General features: G+C 47.2%; 1 protein-coding gene across 5 annotated transcripts in view; it reads left to right on the plus strand.

Annotated features, from left to right (window-relative positions):
* Lars2 (leucyl-tRNA synthetase 2, mitochondrial) overlaps positions 1-19111 on the plus strand; it is a 103370-nt gene that overhangs the window by 76052 nt on the left and 8207 nt on the right. For all 5 annotated transcript variants that reach the window (XM_027415515.2, XM_035444092.1, XM_035444088.1 and 2 more), the window contains exons 15-19: positions 13240-13340; positions 13773-13955; positions 15197-15366; positions 16826-16903; positions 17979-18090. In XM_027415515.2, coding sequence (XP_027271316.1) covers positions 13240-13340; positions 13773-13955; positions 15197-15366; positions 16826-16903; positions 17979-18090 — 644 coding nt within the window. The remainder of the gene's footprint in view (positions 1-13239; positions 13341-13772; positions 13956-15196; positions 15367-16825; positions 16904-17978; positions 18091-19111) is intronic.

Genomic DNA, 19111 nt, shown 5'->3' on the forward strand with positions numbered 1-19111 from the left:
GGAGTTAGATAAGTATAAAGTTAAATTTAAATTACAGGTACAGAGACAAGCAGTACTGGATAAGAGTAAAAGGAGGAACCAGAATGCAATCTCTGATCTGTACATTGTAGCAAAACAGACAGGAGATTTAAAGGGACAGAGTAGACTTAAACAGAGGGCCCTGGAAAGACAGTATTCTGTAAATAAGCCATGAGCAACAGCCAGTGAAAGAAGAAATCACAGACAAAATAAATAAATAAATAAATAAATAAATAAATAAATAAATAGCAAGAAGATCTGGCAGCCAGGTTTGCTGGCACAGGCTGCTGGAGTGGGCGTGCCTACAGGTAGGTCACATGGCCAAGATGGCAGCCCCCAGGTTAGACCACATGGCCAAGATAGTGGCAACCATAAGCCGCTTTTTTGTCTGTTTACCCGCCTGTTGGCTGCAACCAGAAAGGTTCCTCTATGCATTTCCCATGGGTGAGGCAAATGGAAAAACCGGCAAAAACTCCTTTCTGGATGCCCGTCGCCCCATGGGAGTTGCCAGGGGCCTGGCCCCGAAGGGGACACAGCTGACCCAAAACAGAAAAGGACCCAAGGTCCGAACTGAAAAAGCAAAAAAAGCACCGCTCCTGGAGCAGGATCCCAAAGCTGACCCTTGGGAAATTCAAGGGATATCTTACCAGATTGTAGCGAACAGGCAGATGAGTGGGTTAGTTGGAAACGTGGCGAGTTGAAGTGTACAGAGTCCCGACATTTCAGGCCACTGCAGGCAGGAGGAAGTGCCAAGAAAAGCCGAGATGGAAAGTGGGTTAGGAGTTCAGATTTTAGGATCCCTGAAATTTCCCGTGCCCCTGGCAGGAGAGGTTACAGAGAAAGCCTATCCCACCAGCAAGCTGCGAGAGAGCTTACGGAGAGAGCTAAAACCGAGTTGGGCGCCAATGTTAAATTTTTGTTTAAATTAAAGAAGAGGAGGAGGAAGGCGCAAGATGAGACACATTAGACACGTTAACTAGTTTATTATAGGCCCGGCAGGGTAGGGAGACTAAAAGAGAAGAGAAACAGGGTAAATGGCTGACCGCCATGGCTGGTCGCCAGAGAGAGAGAGAAGAGAAGCAGAAACAGACAGAGGAAAGGAGAAGGGAGAAGAGTAGAGAGTATAGAGAGCAGAGAGAAGTGTAGAGAGAGCGTAAATGGGCAGGGTCTGTCTTTTAATGGGGTCCTCTGCACCTGCCCGCAGACTTAGTTCCCGTGGAACCCTGGGCTGACCAGGGTACTGCCTGTTCCACCAGGTAACAGGGGCAGGCCAGCATAATGCCTGTCAGCTTTTCTATGCTAACCAACTGTGAGCTGCTTCCTAACACTCTTGTGGCTTCAGTGGCTCCTGCTATACTGGAGGGTTTTGGTCTCCAGGTCTCCTGTCTAGTCTTTGTGTTCCCTGCTCTGTCATGTCTACTAGGGTCCATTGATGCCTTGGAGTAGAACCAGCTTAATTAAATGTACTTCCTGGGGTTTGGGAGAAGGTCCGGGATTTTGTTGTTGTTGTTGTTGTTTCTTTATTCTGTTTTGGTTTTGCCAGCTCAATGACACATTTTAAGCAATGCATTTTGTACTTGTTTTTCTGTTAGGACAATAGTATCACTCTCCTGTGTCCATGCTGCTAGCAGGGTGATCCCAGGCCATCCTATTGAATACTCACTGGCAGTACAGGGAATGTACATCTCCTTTCCCAATCCCTTTCCATCAGTTTCCTGGGCTTTTGTTTCTTTTCACATTCCAGAAAAAAAAATATTTTGATTACCTTCCCCCTATATGTGTGTCTTAATGGTCTGCTCTTGGGGGAGAGGGCAAAAATTAGCTATGTTTAAAAGTACTATGTAATGGAAGATGACTTTGAACTGATCCTCTTGCCTCCATCTCCCAATGCTGGGATTACAGGAGTGTGCCACTCATTTGTAAATATTACATATATTATATGTGTCTTTTGCTTTTTTTGATTTAATGGAATATTTTGATGGTTTTCCCCCGATCAGAGTATAGGTATTTCCCATTCTTTTTATTTCTGCATACTGTAGCATGATTATTAAAGCATTCACTTATTTTCCTAATTTATGACTTTTTAATTATTATTTCTTAGCAGGATAGGTGAGTGTATCTTTATTGTTTTATTCTTTGTTTTGGTTTGTCCGTTTGTTTCGAATCAGGGTTTCTCTGTGTAACAAACAGCCCTGGCTGATGTTGTGCCAGAGTCACAAGAATCCCCAAAGAGACCAGGGAGACAGACCACCGATGCAAATGCATAAGGGTTATTAAATTCTTTATCCTGAAGGGACCAGCTTCCCTTTCGGCAGCCATAACAGCCGAACACGTGCTTGCCATAAACCTGCCTTGGTCACTTAGAGGTCAGATGCCTGTCTTGTGACAAGGAACCAATCAGAAGTTAGCTGGTGGCGCTATGCTTTACGACCCTGGGTGTGCTTTACGGACAAGCGCACGACAATGATGTAGAGAGCATAGCAACCACCCTGGGAGGGCCTATGGGCCATAACAACCAGTTGACCAATCAACACAGGGCAAGCCCTCCAAGCCTGGAGGCACACCAATCCTGAGCCTGTATGTACCCCTAGACACTCCCCTTACGCTGCCCTATAAAGATCTGTGCGCAGTGGCTTCAAACTGTCTTTTCTAGCCATCCGCCATGGCGGGTGGGTGAAAGACCCGAGCTAACATGGGGTTAGCTCGTTAAATTACAATAAAGCCTCGTGCAGTTTGCAGCAAGCTCTCGAATCTGCCTGGTGATTGGGGTGACCGAGAACGTGGGACCCCGGATACTTGAGTTTTTGGGGGTCTAACATTCGGGTCCGGGGTCCCAATACATTGGTATCCAGGGTCCCAGGCCACGTTCGCGGTCACCCCAATCACCAGGGTTGTAAAGCATAGCGCCACCAGCTAACTTCTGACTGGTTCCTTGTCACGAGACAGGCATCTGACCTCTAAGTGACCAAGGCAGGTTTATGGCAAGCACGTGTTCGGCTGCCGAAAGGGAAGCTGGTCCCTTCAATCCTACACTGCGGGAGGGACCCCGTCTAGCAAGCTGACACAGCAGCCTCCAGAGGGGGTGGAGTTCCCTGTCTACTGCTAGGTTTTTAAGACAAAAGTTACAGGATTACATCAGTAGAGTTGATTTCTGATTGGTGACATTTGGTGAACAATCAAGAAATTTCTCAAAGTCATATTTTGGCATGAAATACCTGTGTACGAGGTATTCTCATTGGTCAGTGCTGAGAGGGAACATTCTGTGGTTTCTATGGCTTTGTCTTGTTACTTGCAGGTGGCCTGTTGTTCATAGATACCAATAGTTTTCAGAACTGTGTCCTGGAGACTGTAGGGGAGGTTTTAGTCACCCTTGGAGTTTCTTTTGTGTCCAAACAGTTCCCAGGAGCCAAGTACCTAGGAGGCTGGGGAAAGGGGGTCTGGAATTTCTTTGTGTTCAGTTTTGGCCCTAGGCTCCAAGAGGCCAGAGGATCTAGAGTTTCCTTGTGTCAGAGGCCTACATGTCTTTTCTGTCACCTGTTAGGGCTGCTAAAGCAGGGAGCTGAGTGAGGGTCTGGTCCCTTTATTTATAAATTATTAGAAGTGAAGCCTTTGAATTTAGTTTTCTCCTTTCAGCTGTCCTGGAACTCTGTAGACCAGGCTAGCCTCTGACTCACAGAGATACACTTGCATCTGCCTTGAAAGTGCTGGAATTAAAGGCTTGCACCACCACAACTGGCAGAGGGGAATGTTTCTTAAGGATCAGTGCTAACACTGAAGTCTTGGGTCAACAACTATATATGTATTTTCTTTTTTTCTAACTTTTCAACTGGCAGTGGTGGCACATGGCAGCACTTGGTTCAGAGGCCATCCAGGGCTACATAATGAGAACCTACTTAAAATGCCTTTATTACATTGATTTATTTAGCTTATGTGCACACATGTGTGGGTAGGTGTGTGCTTGCCACAGTGGTTTGGTTTGTATGGGGTTCAGAAGACAACTTGCAGAGCTTGGTTCTCTCCTTTTACCATGTAGGTCCCAGGGATTGAACTTGCCACCGTAGGCTTGGTGGCAAGTGTCTTTACTCACTGGGCCAGCCACCTTGTACGTCCCTATTTTAAATCTTTGATAGATAAGAATGTATGACTTACGAACATGCCTGGAATCCCGATACTTGGAGGGCAAAGGCAGGAGGATTAGCTCCGTCTCAAACACCAGATTATGTATCTGTAGCTATCAGGCAAAATTGAGCTTCATTGGAATGAGGAAGCTGGAGGCTCCGCCCTTAACCCATTGCCAGCTCTGGAGTTGGGCTGGGTATAATTGAGTGTTGAAACTGGCTTTCTGTTTCTTACCCCAGAGACATTGATGTGTCAAAAACACCTGATCTGTATCAGAAGGACACTAAATATATCGATGTCACTAGGCCCCATCAAATAATTAGTTAAAATGCTTGTGGTTCCGGTTATGCAACTCGTTCTACTTTGTGTTTTGTCTGTGAAAACAGGTTTGCTAGCTGTGAGTTGTGACCTGTTACTGTCACAGGCTCATGGAAATTTTGTGTATGTGTATGTGTTTTATTTTTTATTTTTTTATTTTTTTAACTCACCATCTGGCCCAGGCCAGCCTGAAACTCATGTTCTTCCTCTTTCAGTGCTGGGATTATTTATAGGTGTTCACCACCACACCCAGCCCGGTGTTTTTAAAACAGGGTTTCTCTGGGTAAACAGCCCTGGTTGTCCTGGAACTCGATTTGTAGACCAGGCTGGCCTTGAACTCACAGAGATCCACCTACCTCTGCCTCCTAGGTGCTGGAATTAAAGGTGTGCACCACCACCACCTGGCCATAATGATTTTTAAAAGATGTGATTTACAGTATGTAGTCTTCAAAAGGGAGACCCAGAGGGGCTTCTGGTAATTCTGGGTGAGGCCAGCCTCAACTTGGTTTCTTTCTTGTTCTGCATAAGCAGCCACCTGGCCTAGCCAGGGGAGTAGGCAACTGTCTGTCCAGGTCTTCAGTTTTCATAGAAATGATACCTTATGCAGCCTGTCAATCTATGCTTGGGATTTCCTGAGCTGACTTCCTCTCTTCCTTCTTCCTGTCCTTTAGAGGTAGGACAAAGGTGGCCTTCAATGCCCAGCAGGTGTCAGTGTTGTAATTAGTGGAGGAGCCTGAACTAACCTGGAAATGAAGATTCCAGCACTGGCCTTCCTGCTTACACAGGCTATGCGTCAATGTGGATGAAAATAATCTGCCCCCTGCAGTGCAATTGAAGGGTCAGGAGAAGGCGGAGGCAGAAGAAGCCGGGCTTTTCAGGCAGAGAGAGCCTACGTGGTGGCCAGTTTTGACAGCCTTCACTGGCAATTTTTAAGAGTTTCAGGTTTTCACTTTTACAGAAGTCTCTTCTGTGCAGTCACTGAGATTAATGAACAGTGCAGTTGCTTACACTAGTTTGTCGAGTACCGTCTCTTGAGCAAGTGAGTGAATGAACACACGGGAATACTGTGCTAGTTGTGGATCTGAGTAATGAATTTGGTGATGTGAGGTGATCTCCAGCAAGGTGGGGTTCCAAGTCCAGCAGCATTCCTTATCTCCGTGTTCCGTGCACTGTCTGTCACTTAGTGACCCTGCCTTGTGGTGTTGGTGCTAATTTCCGAGCATGTCTTTAGTGGCCTGCTGGACTGTAAGCACTCCAATTCATTGCAGACTGCTCTGCCCAGTCGTCATGCAAATAGCATTGAGTGAGTAAATGACTCCCCTATGAAGGCAGGCGTGGCTTCCCTGAGCCAGGAGAATGAGGTCCAGATTCTTTCATCTCGTCCTGTAAGAGCAGGAGGGTGGGAAGGATCTCTGCGCCTGGGAAGGGCCCTCCTCTGTGACATCACCTATGAGCATTCAGGCACTTCTACTGACCTGTGCTCCAGTGTGAGGTAGGTATCTCTCAGCAGCCCCCCACCCCACCCCACCCTGTGCCTCCCTTCCATCCTCCTCTCCCTTTATCTTTTGCTTCCACTTTGCCTCACCCTGCCATGCTGTCCCTACCTCTGCTGCTGGGAACTTTCTTCCTTCATTGAAACAAGCTAGGTTTAGTTCAAACCCCCTTAATATTACTGGATACTTATTGTGAGCTAGGCATCAAAGGTGTCTTCAAGGACTTTGTTTCTGCTCCTTGGAGGAGGGCAACTGGCATGAACATAAAATAGTGTTTCCCATCCACCACTTCCAGTTACTAGTACCATATAACACAGACAGCATCCAGGAAAAAGCCCAGGAGGCTAACAGACATCCCGAGGGTGCTGGCTGTGTAGTGGGACTGGAAGCATCTGTCAGTTTGGATAACAGTGTTGATAAGGAAGTAGAAGCATGTTGTCTAGGCAACTCTCGGAACAGAGGAGGGGAAAGGAGACATTCTTGATGGCCCAGAGAGCAATTGGATGGGATTTGGAAGAAGGTGTGGCTGAAGACTGAATGCCACATGAGAATACAACCTCTTTCCTGTCTTATATACCTCGCTAGTCCTGGGATTAAAGGCATAGACCACCACCGCCCAGTTTCTGGGCTAATGCACCACCACAGCCTGGCCTCTGTGGCTGTGGCTAACTTTGCATTCTGATCTTCAGGCAAGCTTTATTAGATAATAAACAGTTTATCTCCCACAGCCCCCAGCAGTGGAGGTGAACGGGCCAGGAGAAGGCTAAGGCAGAATGAAGGCCTTTCAGGCACAGAGCCCCCACCCCCAGCCCTGCTCTTAGAAGGCACTACAGGCATACAGAAGTCTCTCACTCTCCTGGCTGAAGTAGGCCGCATCTGCCTTTACCGAAGAGTCACACGCATTCCATTCGTATTTGCATGTGTGATCGGTGCAGAGAAATCTGCAGAAGTATGCTGAGACTCAGGGGACCCTGGGGGACCATAGCCAGGCCATTGGCATTTATGCCATTTTTTAGAAATTTTATGTATATGAGTGTTTTGCCTGCATGTATGTCTGTTCACTATATATGTACAGTGCCCTGGAGACCAGAAGAGGCAATTGGATCCCCTGGAACTGGAGTTAAAGACAGTGAGCTGTCATATGGTTGCCAGTAATCGAACCTGGGTCCTCTGGAAAGGCAGATTGTGCTCTTAATTGCTGAGCCATCTCTCCAGCTTCCACCCCTTTCCCCACACCAAGTTTGGTCATCCCTATGCTAAATTACTTGTCTGAGACAGTGTCTGCTGCACTACAAGGGGGAATAGCTGGAGTCCAGATGGACTTCAGAGATCCAGTAGCATAACTTTCAGAAACTGAGACACATTCGTTATCAGAGCCTTGCTCCTAGAGCATTCCTGTTCTACAGGACACCTGCCACTTACGGGGAAAGGGCTGGTGGACGCCCTGCAGCCCTCATCCAGAAACTCTTTGAAGTAGTTTCGAAACAGAAAAGTAAATGATTCTGCAGTTGTCAAGCTAGTCCGGTGGCTGTGGGGACAGAGCGCCCAGAGGCAGGGCCACACTAGGTGCTGTTTGCATGTCGATGTTTGCACAGGTGGCTGTGTCATGAAGATTCATCAAATTGTACCCACCCCAGGACTAGTATACTTTTCAATGTGTGTGGTAATTGTCATTTGACAGTTTTCTTTAAACATGGAGAGGAGAGGAGAGGAGAGGAGAGGAGAGGAGAGGAGAGGAGAGGAGAGGAGAGGAGAGGAGAGGAGAGGAGAGGAGAGAAACTGAGAGGGAGAGCACTAAGGAGAGAGACAGGGAGGAAGGAGAGGGAGATGGAAGAAAAGAGAGGAGTTTTAAAAGGTGAGGCAGAGGAATACAGTCTTAGTTAGAACAGCCAGGGTCAGGGGCTCCCTGGTGAGTTGCAAATCTACACATTCCCAGAAGGTGGCAGTGGTGGGCCACTTGATTATATGGTGGTGGGGGGGATCAACAAAACAACAAAACCCTAATAAGAATAATAACAAGATCCCACCTCCCTACTTTTAAGTCTTTTTTTTTTTTTCCTTTTAGAAAAGGCCATGCTTGTAGCCTAAGCTGGCCTCAAATTCAGGACCATCCTGTCTCAGCCTTCTGAGTAGTGGGGGTTGAAGTATGTATCCATATGCCCAGTTCCCTGATCTTTTTTTTTTTCTTCGAGACAGGATTTGTCTGTGTAGCCCTGGCTGTCCTGGAACTTGCTCTGTAAGCAATGCTGGCCTTGAATTCAGAGGGGTCCACCTGCCTCTGCCTTCTGAGTGTTGGGATTATGTGTCACCACTGCCCAGCTTGGTCCTGATTCTTAATGCTACTGATGCCAGTCACTCTTTCTGTTTGTTTGTTTTTAGACAGGGTTTCTCTGTGTAGCCTTGGCTGTCCTGGAGCTTGCACTGTAGACCAGGCTGGCCTCGAACTCACAGAGATCCACCTGCCTCTGCCTCCTGAGTTCTGGGATTAAAGATGAGCGCCACCACGCCCAGCTCCTGAGTTTCCCTAAATATGTATAAAACCAATGCCCAGTGTGAGAGAAGAGTGGGAAAACTTTGTCACACCCTGTTGAAGGGATGCTGGTGCCTGAGACAGTAACAGCAGCACTAAATGAGCACAAGACAAACTTGTGCTAAAAACATGCAATTGTGGGTGCACAGATCGTCCTTGCAGACTCATTGAGGCACCTTTGGTGTGAGTGCAGTGTTCCTCTCTGTAGAGCGCTACCTTAATCTGCTGTCGGCCTTACAGTGTATCTGCATCCAGCTTTCCCTACTCAGCAAGGACTGTGCTGGTTGGTTCTTGTAAGCTTGACACAAACCTAGACATATCTGGGAAGAAATCTTTTTTTTTTTTTTAAGATTTATTTCATGTGCATCAGTGTGTTGCCAGTCTGTATGTCTGAGTGACAGTGTAGGATCACCTGGAACTGGAGTTACAGACAGTTGTGAGCTGGCATGTGGGTGCTGGGAAATGAATCAGGATCCTTTGGAAGAGCAGCTAGTGCTCTTAACACAGAGCCATCTCTCCAGCCCCAGAAGAGGGAATCCTAATTGAGAAAATGCCTCTATAAGATTGGTCCATAGGCAAGTATATAGGACATTTTTTTTTTTGAGTAATGATTGATGTGGAAGGCTCCACCCCCTGTGGGTAGTGCCATCTCTGGGCAGGGGGTGTCCTAGATGGTATGAGGAAGCAGGCTGAGCAAGTCAATAATCAACACTCTTTCATGATGTCTGCCTCAGTTTCTGCCTCCAGGTTCCTTCTTTGACTTCCTTCAATGATGGGCTGTGATGTGTTTGTGTAAGTGAAATACTCTTTCCTTCCCTTGCAAGGTGCTTTTGGCCGTGGTGTTTTATTGCAGCAATAAGAAGCTAACTAAGATAACACCCATGTCCCTCTCTGACAGTGTGAACCTGGGAGAGTGCAGGGCAGGAGCTAAAAATGAGGCAAACTACAGCCCCATGCAATAGCCAACTTTATTCAGAGCATCAATTTATACTCAGAGGGTTAAGAAGACTCACCTGAGTAAAGTGTACAGTCACAAGGACAAGCCACATGTGGCAAAAACATGTTTTTCTATAGAGGCTGTGGTAGTTTGAATGTAATTGTCCCGCTAATCTCATAGGGAGTGGCACTATTAGGAGATGTGGGTTTGTTGGAGTGTGTATGGCCTTGATAGAGGAAGTGTGTCACTGTGGGGGTGGCCTTTGAGGTGTCCTATGTTCAGGATACTGCCTGGTGTCTCAGTTGACTTCCTGTTGCCTGCAAGATGTGGGACTCTCAGCTTCTCCAGTGCCACGTCTGCCTGCTACCCACCATGGACTGAACCTCTGGACTATAAGCTGCGCCTCAATTAAATGTTTTCCTTGATAAGAGTTGCCATGGACATGGGTGTCTCTTCACAGCAATAGAAACCCTGACCAAGACAGAGTCATATGAATAACAACAGCTGAAGTAAACTCATTCCCATCCACTATTCCTGGAAGTAGCATGAAAGCACATTCCAAGAACAATTCTGTCTTTTTGAAGAGTTTTCTCCCAGCACTCAGAATTCTCCTGACACAGCTGCATTCCTGGACTGTGATCCAACAAGTAGCCATGCATTTTTTTCCCTCTGTTTTAAATCTTCCCGTGATTATTTTTGTAATTAGCATAAAGTCCAGGTGCACCAGAAAATTTGCTGGAAGGCAAGGATGGCCCCGGGGCTGAGTGGCAGTGCATATCTAGTCCCTCCATCTTCCACCCTACTGTCCATCCCTCGGGGTACTCACCTCTTTGGCCATAAGATGCATGTTTTAAGACAGGCTTTCATCTGCTGGGCTCAGTGCCTTGGGAGCAGAGTAAAAAATGGTCCTTATTATAAGGGGTAAAGCAGAGGATGGGTGATCTCAGTGTATAATCACACAGCAGGCTGACTGTGTGCTTTCAGTGAGGCATACTAGATGCTGTGGATACAAAGGGACTTAACGCTGGCTGGGCTACATGAGTTTGAGTCTAGCCTGGGATGCAGAGTGAGACCCTGTCTCAAAAATCAAACAGGTTGGCTGGAGAGATGGCTTAGTGGTGAAGAGCACTGGCTGCTGTCTGAGAGCACTGGGTTTGAGTCCCAGCACCCACATGATGGCTCACAACCATCTGTGACTCAGTTCCCGGGATCCACCGTCCTCTTGTAATCTCCCTGGGCACCACGCATGCATGTGGTGCGTATACATACATGTAACCAAAACCTGTCACACACAAAAACAAAGTAAATAAATCTTTAAACTTTTTTTCAAACCAAACAGGCAAAAAATTATTAAGATATGTTTTTGAGCTTGACCACTTTTGTGGACACATAGAGGAATCTTCTATCTTGACATGTTAACTGTACTGGATTTTTTTCCATCTTTGTAAATGGACCCCATCTCTCAGCATTCCTTCTATATACCTCTGGTCATACATTCATTGAGTTTAGAACTGGAAGGTGAACTGCATCTCAGGTGGAGCATTATTTAGCATTTGGACATTGAGGAGATTGTGGTACAGTATGGGATTGGTGTATACAAGGTCAAGAACCTTTTGTTCCTGGTCCTCATCTCTCTCAATCTCTTGGCTGCCTGATCTGCCCTCTTGAATATGCTAGAAGGTGCATTCCCCCTTGTGACTGCCCACTGACAGCCGTTGGACAGGAACCTTTGTGGGACTCACTTGGATCACTTCTCACCTAAATCATATGACCCTGAACATAAAGTAGATGATCCTGTGGGATTAACCTGCAAGGCTAACAGGGCTGTAGCTTGTGGGGGCCCATTTAGATTGCTGGATTTCTGATTCCCTGAGTAGAATCTGCCCCCCTCCATGTTAGCGAATTTGCACCCCAGAACTGGGATGGTGGAAGGCATGTGACATATCCAGAACAACAGGAGATACTTACATAGGATGGTGTCTGGAATTACTTGCTGAAATGCATCAAAATAGAATTGGGCAGATTCTTACAAAACAAAATGAAATAACAGAGAGAGAGAGAGAGAGAGAGAGAGAGAGAGAGAGAGAGAGGAGAGAGAGAGAGAGAGAACATACGAACTAACCGGTTCTTAAGAATAAGCCATTGTGGTGAGTGTGGTGGTGCGCGTCTTTAATGCCAGTGTCCAGCGGGAAGAGGCAGGCAGAGCTCTCTGAGTTCAACGCCAGTCTAATATACATAGAGAGTTCAAGTCCAAACAGGGTTACATAGTGAGACCTTGCCAGAAAAGGTGTGTGTGAGGACAGGGCTGGAGCAATGGATGGCTCAGAAGTTAAGAGCCCTGGCTGCTCTTCTGGAGCACCTACTATGCCTGCCTGCCTGCTACCATGTTCCCCACTGTGATGGCCATAGACTCTAACCCTCTAGAATCATGAGTCCCAAATTAAATGCTTTCTTTTATAAATTGCTTTGGTCATGTTGCCTTGTCATGGTAATAGAAAAGTAACTAAGATACAGACCAACCATTTTTGATAGCTGCCTCTGAAGAATGAAATGGGCCAGGAAGAACGGTGTCTTAATTAGGGATTCTATTGCTGTGAAGAGACTCCATTTCCATAAAGGAAAACATCTAATTGGGGCTGGCTTACAGTTTCAGAGGTTTAGTCCATTGTCATCATGGTGTGAATCATGGACACATGCAAGCAAGACATGGTGCTAGAGAAGGAGCTGAGAGATCTACTGTAGTCAGATTTTCTTTTGGTTCACCAGCACACACACACACACACACACACACACACACACACACAAAACAGAGACTTATAGTTCATTATGAAAGCTTAGCCTTAGCTTAGGCTTGTTCCTAACTAGTTCTTACAACTTAAATTAACCCATTTCTATTCATCTATGTGTTGCCATGTGACTCATGGCTTTTACCTCTCCTGCATGTCTTGCTCTCCTCATCCAGCTGGTGATGCCGTGTTTCTTTTTCCTAGAGCTCTTGGTCCCCAGAAGTCCTGCCTAGCCTCTTCTATTAGCTATGGCCATTCAGCTCTTTATTAAACCAATCACAGTGACTCATCTTCACTCAGTGTAAAGGAATATTCCACACCATTCTACACCTGGATTGGTGGGCAGCACGAAGTAAAAATGAACCACTGGCCTGGTTTGAGCTTCGGAAACCTCAAAGCCTGATCCCAGTGACATGCCTCCTCCAAAAAGGCCACACCTACTCAAACAAGGCCACACTTCCTAATAGTGCCACTCCTTATGGGCTAATGGGGACCATTTTTTACTCAAACTACCACAAACAGGTACATAATACTTAGATTTTGACTAAATGATCTGTTCCTGCCCAACTTGTCAGATTTAAACTCTAAAAGAGTCTAAGCATGTACTGTGTTAGGGGAAATAGTAAACACCCTTTGCAGTGACAGCCTTCAGTACTCCCTCTAGGCCCTTCTGTGCTGGGCCAGATGGGCAGCTGACACTGTGTGACGCCTATATTTTCATCCAGTTACTCGATTCCACCTTCCAATTGACATCTGAGGCAAGTTTCTCTTGTTCCCATGTTACAGGCTGGCCTACTGGACACCCAGAGCAAGTGGGTAGCTTTGTGGCTTCCAGATCTGAGTGAGGCCAGTCCTCTTTCCACTTCACCTCTGGAAAGTGGACCTGAGCTTCACCCTGGCTGCTGCTATGACTTAGTGTTACCACGGTATCCAAAGAAACTGCTTTCATGTGTGGTCTGATTTCTGGATACCTTGTATCCTTGCTGCTCCACGCCCCCCCCCCATACACACTTTGTTTTTCCTGTGTTCCTTCCTCAGGGAGCCGTTCCATAAACTGCTAGCCCAAGGCCTCATCAAGGGACAGACATTCCGCCTTCCATCTGGACTGTGTCTAAAGAGGGAGGATATAGATTTCACAGGTAAGGTGGGCCCAACCTCGATGGAGCAGGTAAGAACCAAGGCCAGTCCAGGAGCTCCTAAGAAGCCAGCATCTGCTATTGGGCCCTGGTTGGGTGCAGAGACTGAGACAGATCCTGGTCAAGCCTCTGCAGTCTGCTCCTGGGACTGGTTATCCCCTTCTCCTGAGCCCCATCCTGTGTAACACAGTATTTGCTTGGGTGTTGCCCCCCTGTCCAGCCTTATTTGACAGCCCATTGCTGGACAGAGCCTCAGACTCAGAACATGGAGTCTTCCAGGACCTTTTCCCCCAAGACCTCAAAGCACAGCTGAGAACATGGGACCTCCACCCTGCCCACTTCCTTGGCCTCTGTGAGCAGCTCTGCTTCCCTGGGCCCCCGTTCAGGACCCACTCAGAATCGTGCACTGTTTCTAAGTATTCTTTTGGCATCTAGGTCCAGCCCCTGTTTGTGCAAGAACAAAAGAGAAGTTAGAGGTAACATGGGAGAAGATGAGCAAGTCCAAACACAACGGTGTGGACCCCGAGGAGATCGTGGCACAGTATGGGATTGACACAGTCCGGCTCTACATCCTCTTCGCAGCCCCTCCTGAGAAGGATATCTTGTGGGATGTAAAGAGTGAGTCTCCTTCCTTCTCCTGCTTGCTTCCTCTGCAGTCTGCCCTGATCTCTGAAAGAACTGGGGAAGGGAATGTCTTACTGGAAACAGTAATGGAGAATTCTAGAAGTCATCTTCTCCAGCCTTCTGTCCCACTCCAAGACCCCAGCTCTCCAGTGTTCAGGGACCTTGCACAGCCACATTTCCAGTCCTCACCCTACACTTGCTGGCAGTGGGGCCCATTGCAGGCTCTGTACTAATTATGATGTGAGGTCTCTAGACAACTGTTTCCTTGAAGACGAAGCACCTATGCTTACCTAGGCCTGCTGTGCTACAAAGAGGCAAGTCTTCTCTCCACATTTCCTGCAAGTTTTATTCTAGAACAGAGTCCTTGGGCTCACATGCAGCCTATCAGTCACTCCCTGTAGCTTCACTTCCCCTCAGGAGATTTGTCTTTCCAAAGCTTTCATTTTGCCTTAAGATCAGCGTTGGTGTGGGTGTGGGAAGTGAAAGCCAGGGCCTGTGTTACAAAGAGTGTGCTTTATCTCAGGATTGGCTGGTTTATCTCACTGCGTCTTATGGCAGTGGATCTGGACAGTGGTGACAGTTACCAGCCCTAACCATGCAAAGCAGTGTAGGCACTCGCTCAGTCTTCTCCTTTCCACATGAGAAAGTCCCCATATCTGCTTCTCACAAGCCTCCAGCTGCCTCTTCTGTGTCCCCAGTCTTGAGAACACCCAACCCAGTGGCTATGGGATTCAAGCATCTGTACCCTGTACCCACACTTATTTGGTCAGCTATGTGACCCAGGACCACCAAGTGGGCTGCTCTGCTTCCACAGATCAGAACAACCACTGTCTAACCCCTAGACTTGGTGAACATGTTTGGAATATATAGCACATACATACCTGGCAAGGTGAGGGGTTGTTTGCTGACCTCACACTACGCCTCAAGGCTGTTCCCAAGCACCTTTTTGCAGCCGCTGCCACTGTTACCTGTTTTCATGAGATCTCAGCTTCACTAGTGCTGGCAACTATGTTACCCTCTGTTGGCCCCAAGGCATGTCTGTCTGTCCCCCGAGATGGCAGTGTGCGGATGCCCATCCCAGGGTAGGTGGCAACTGCTGAGCAGCCCTGCTGCCCATGCTCAGAATATCAGGGATGCCAAAGGGGTTAGGGAGGACCCTGGAAGGACCATGGGGCATTTCTCATTCCTTCTTATCACTGCTCTTTCTTTGTCTTCTTGATTGCCACAAACTGCAGCCGACGCGCTCCCTGGAGTGCTGAGGTGGCAACAGCGGCTGTGGTCCCTGACAACACGGTTCATCGAGGCAAGGACTCGAGGGTCAGCCCCCCAACCCCAGCTGTTGAACAACAAGGAGGAAACCAAGGCCCGAAACCTCTGGGAGTACAAGAACTCAGTCATAACTCAGGTCAGCATCCATACTGCGCAACCTTTGCCCAGTGGTCTATACAGCCTTCACACCCTGGGACCACGGTGACCCTGCTTTCTTTGTGAGGTGGCCCTGCTGCCTCACTTCATCGCTGTCACTGTTTTGGCTGTTTTACTGAGACTTCCTAATGGCTGTCCCTCCCACCCTGCACCTTCTTCCATCCAGACCTCAGGAAGCCACCTCTTTCCTGTGTCTCTGGATTTGACCTGCAGGTGGAACCAATCTCTACTGAGACATTGCTCATTGTATTAACAGGGGTGCAGAGCTGAGAGAAACAGAGACTGCCATAAGATACCTTCTCATTTTATAGATGAGTTTAAGGCCCAGACAGGTCAGGTGTCTTGCTTAAAATCCTATAGCCAATGGGGAACTGAACACAGATTGGGATCCACGCTCCCTTGTACTCCAAATACAAGGTTATTTTTAATGGGTATCTGATAACCCAAATTCTTAGGCTGATTTATTTTTCACTTGCTGATTCAGGGGTGGATGTAGGTTGGTGGTAGAGTGTGCCAGGGCCTGGGTTCCAGTCCCTGAACTATAAGGGAAAGGTGCTGATTCAAGCCTGTGAAGTCACCCAAGGCCATTTCTTGCCTGGACTGTAGCTCAGATGACATTAATGACATGGCAAGATTTTTGTTTGTTTGTTTGTTTGTTTTTGTGACCTGGCCGAGTTGCCCTGGGTCTAGCATGCTCATCTAATGGCATTTCTTCAACTTTATTTCGATTCTCTGTGTAGAGGGAGTCACCAAGGTGACTCTGGGGATCCGAGTACTGCCAGGTGGTTGCTTTCATATCACGCGTGTTCTCTCTGGAGCTTAGGTCAGGTAATGGATGAGTTGTTTCCACAGCTGGAATCTAGCTCCAGGCCTCACTCCTGCTAGGTGAGCGCCTTGCACTGGAGTGCATCACGTGCCTCTCATGTCTTCTGCTGCTTACCGGCAGCTCCTGCCTCCTGCTCAAGCAACTAGCACTGTCTTCTTAAGCCTCTATTGTGGGAAGCAACACTATGTCTGATGTACAAAGAGAGGCTGTCTCATGCAGTAGAAACAACATGAACTCTGAATTTAAAAGTCTTTGTATTCATGAAATCTGGTCATTATTCAAGACATTTGATATATTTATAACTATCTTTTGTTATGTTCAGTTAGCTTCTTTTTTTTTTTTTAGATTTTACTTATTTATTTATTATGTATACAGTCTTGTGCCTGCATGCCAGCAGAGGGCACCAGATCTCATTCAAGGTGGTTATGAGACACCATGTGGTTGTGGGGAATTGAACTCAGGACTTCTAGAAGAACAGCAGCCAGTGCTCTTAACTGCTGAGCCATCTGTCCAGCCCCCAGTTGACTTCTTTTTTTACCATTCAGTTTTCTTCTGGAAAGCGAAAAAGAATTTCTGAAGTGAGTAGAAAAATAAAGTCAGTTTTTTCCAACAGGTAACCACCCATTTCACAGAGGACTTTGCACTGAATTCTGCAGTTTCACAGCTGATGGGACTCAGTAGTGCCCTCTTGGTAAGCAGCTGGACCTCACTTAGCTGAGGAGGGAGGGTGAAAGTGTTGGGAACATTTCTCCCATGGTCACAATTCTATCATACTACTTCAAGGTGTTTTGTTTTTTAAAGATTTATTTATTTATTATGTATACAGTGTTCTGCCTGCATGTCTGTCTGCACACCAGAAGAGGGCACCAGATCTCATTATAGAGAGTTGTGAGCCACCATGTGGTTGTTGGGAATTGAACTCATGACCTCTGGAAGAGCAGCCTGTGTTCTTAATTTCTGAGCCATCTCTCCAGCCCCAGGGTTTTAAAGGTTGTCTGTGCAAAGCCGTTTACTTTTCCTGAAACAGGGTCTTACTATGTGGGTCAGGCTGGCTTTTGACTGAACGACGATCCTCCTGCTTCTGCCTCCACTTTAAAGCTTTTTAATCTGCTGTGTTTTCTGAGAGGACATGAAGGCCCAGGAGGTTAGATGCCATGTCTGAATGAGTAGTTGCAAAGCCAGGGCCAGGCTTAGACCTTTCTCTCTTCTAACCTTCATGCCCTACTGCCTGATTTCCTGCATGCATCAGGCTGTTTCCCTGGCATTGTGGCATTGTTGATGTTTGTGTTTGCTTATCATAGATGGAGGGGAGTTGTCATTCCCACTGATGAAAAGAGCCATCATTTTCAGTGCCACTCATCTTTTTGTTACATGTGACTCCAGGTTTTCTTGACAAGGGAAGAATTTGTCAGTAATTGGTGACTAGTATTCACAGTGGGAAATCTTAGGAGACAGTTCTCTGCATTTTCCCCTGGGACACAACACACAGGAAACCTTGCAGTGTGCTTTCGGGTTTTGACCTTGTTCCCAGAGCAGTTTTCCTCCCTTGCCGGGGCTTAGTCTCTTCCTGTGTCAGACAAGGTACAAATCCTCCCCTTGAAGGGCAGTTGTGAGCACTGAGTATGAGGTTCTGTGAGGGATCCTTTGACCTCTATGACCTAACAGGCAGTGAAGACTATTTCCCCCACCTGCTAAGCCTCTGGATTCTACCTCTTACCCTTGCTTAATTTGTACATCAGTCTTAAATGTTCCTTACTCTTCCTTAGCAAGCCTCTGACAGAGTGGTTCTCCACAGCCGTGAGTTTGAGGACGCTCTGTGTGCCCTGCTGGTGATGGCTGCCCCCATGGCTCCTCACATAACCTCAGAACTCTGGGCAGGTATGTAAGAGGGTCCTTGTCTAACTAGTTACTTCTGACCAGCATTTGCCCAGGCCTCTCATTGATCATTGTTGTAGTTCAGCAAAGGTCTTGGTCACCGCTCTTCATCCTTTGAGGGTTCAGCTACTCACTGTCAGCAGTGTGTGTGTGTGTGTGTGTGTGTGTGTGTGTGTGTGTGTGTGTGTGTGTGTATGCCATGAATGTGTGTGGAGGTCAGAGGACAACCTTTGGGTGTCAGTACTCATCTTTCTACTCTGTTTTGAGACAAGATATTAACCTTTATGTAACCTAGTTTAGGTGGCCCAAGAGCTAGTAGAGATGCTCCTGTCTTTGCCTTCTGTCTCCCCATAGCAGCACTCTTGTACTACAGATGCTTGGGCCACTGTGTCCAACTTTTCCGTTGGTTCTGGGCATCCAAACTTAGGTCATCAAGCTTGCTAGACAAGCACTTTTATCCACTCATCCCTGACCTGTCTTCACTGCGAACTCATGAGTTAACATCAGATTTTATCTATTTTAGTATCCATGCCACTTCCACAAATGTTCATCCAGACACCGAGTCTCCATCTCACCAGGCTCTCTGATATTTTTTGTGTGTTTGTTTGTTGTTAGTTTCTAGTGTTAGAAATTGAGTCCAGCTTTGTGCACGCTAAGGACATGCTCTACCACTGAGCCACACCCCAGCCACTCTTGCAATGTGGATGTTGTTTTTTCAAAAGCATATGAGCAAATTCAAATCTCTGGGAAAGGTCAGCTGAAGTGGCCTTGCTTCCTGTGTGTTTCCTTAGAATCGCCAGGGCTGCTGTAAGCAGTGTCAGCACACACCCAGGCCCTCCTGGCATGCTCAGTGGAATTAGCTAGCACAGACAAGGATGGGGAGATGAGGGCAAAGACAGGCCCAAGAATGCCACCAGGAGAGGACTGCCATACACAGAAACCATGACCACTACTCCCAAGCCCCCAGCAATCACTGTGGGCCACCAAGGCAGCCTGGCAGCCTGTGCTCAGGGTGGGATGGGGG

Source organism: Cricetulus griseus, chromosome 4, assembly GCF_003668045.3.
Source record: "Cricetulus griseus strain 17A/GY chromosome 4, alternate assembly CriGri-PICRH-1.0, whole genome shotgun sequence".
Classification (NCBI taxonomy): Eukaryota; Metazoa; Chordata; class Mammalia; order Rodentia; family Cricetidae; genus Cricetulus; species Cricetulus griseus.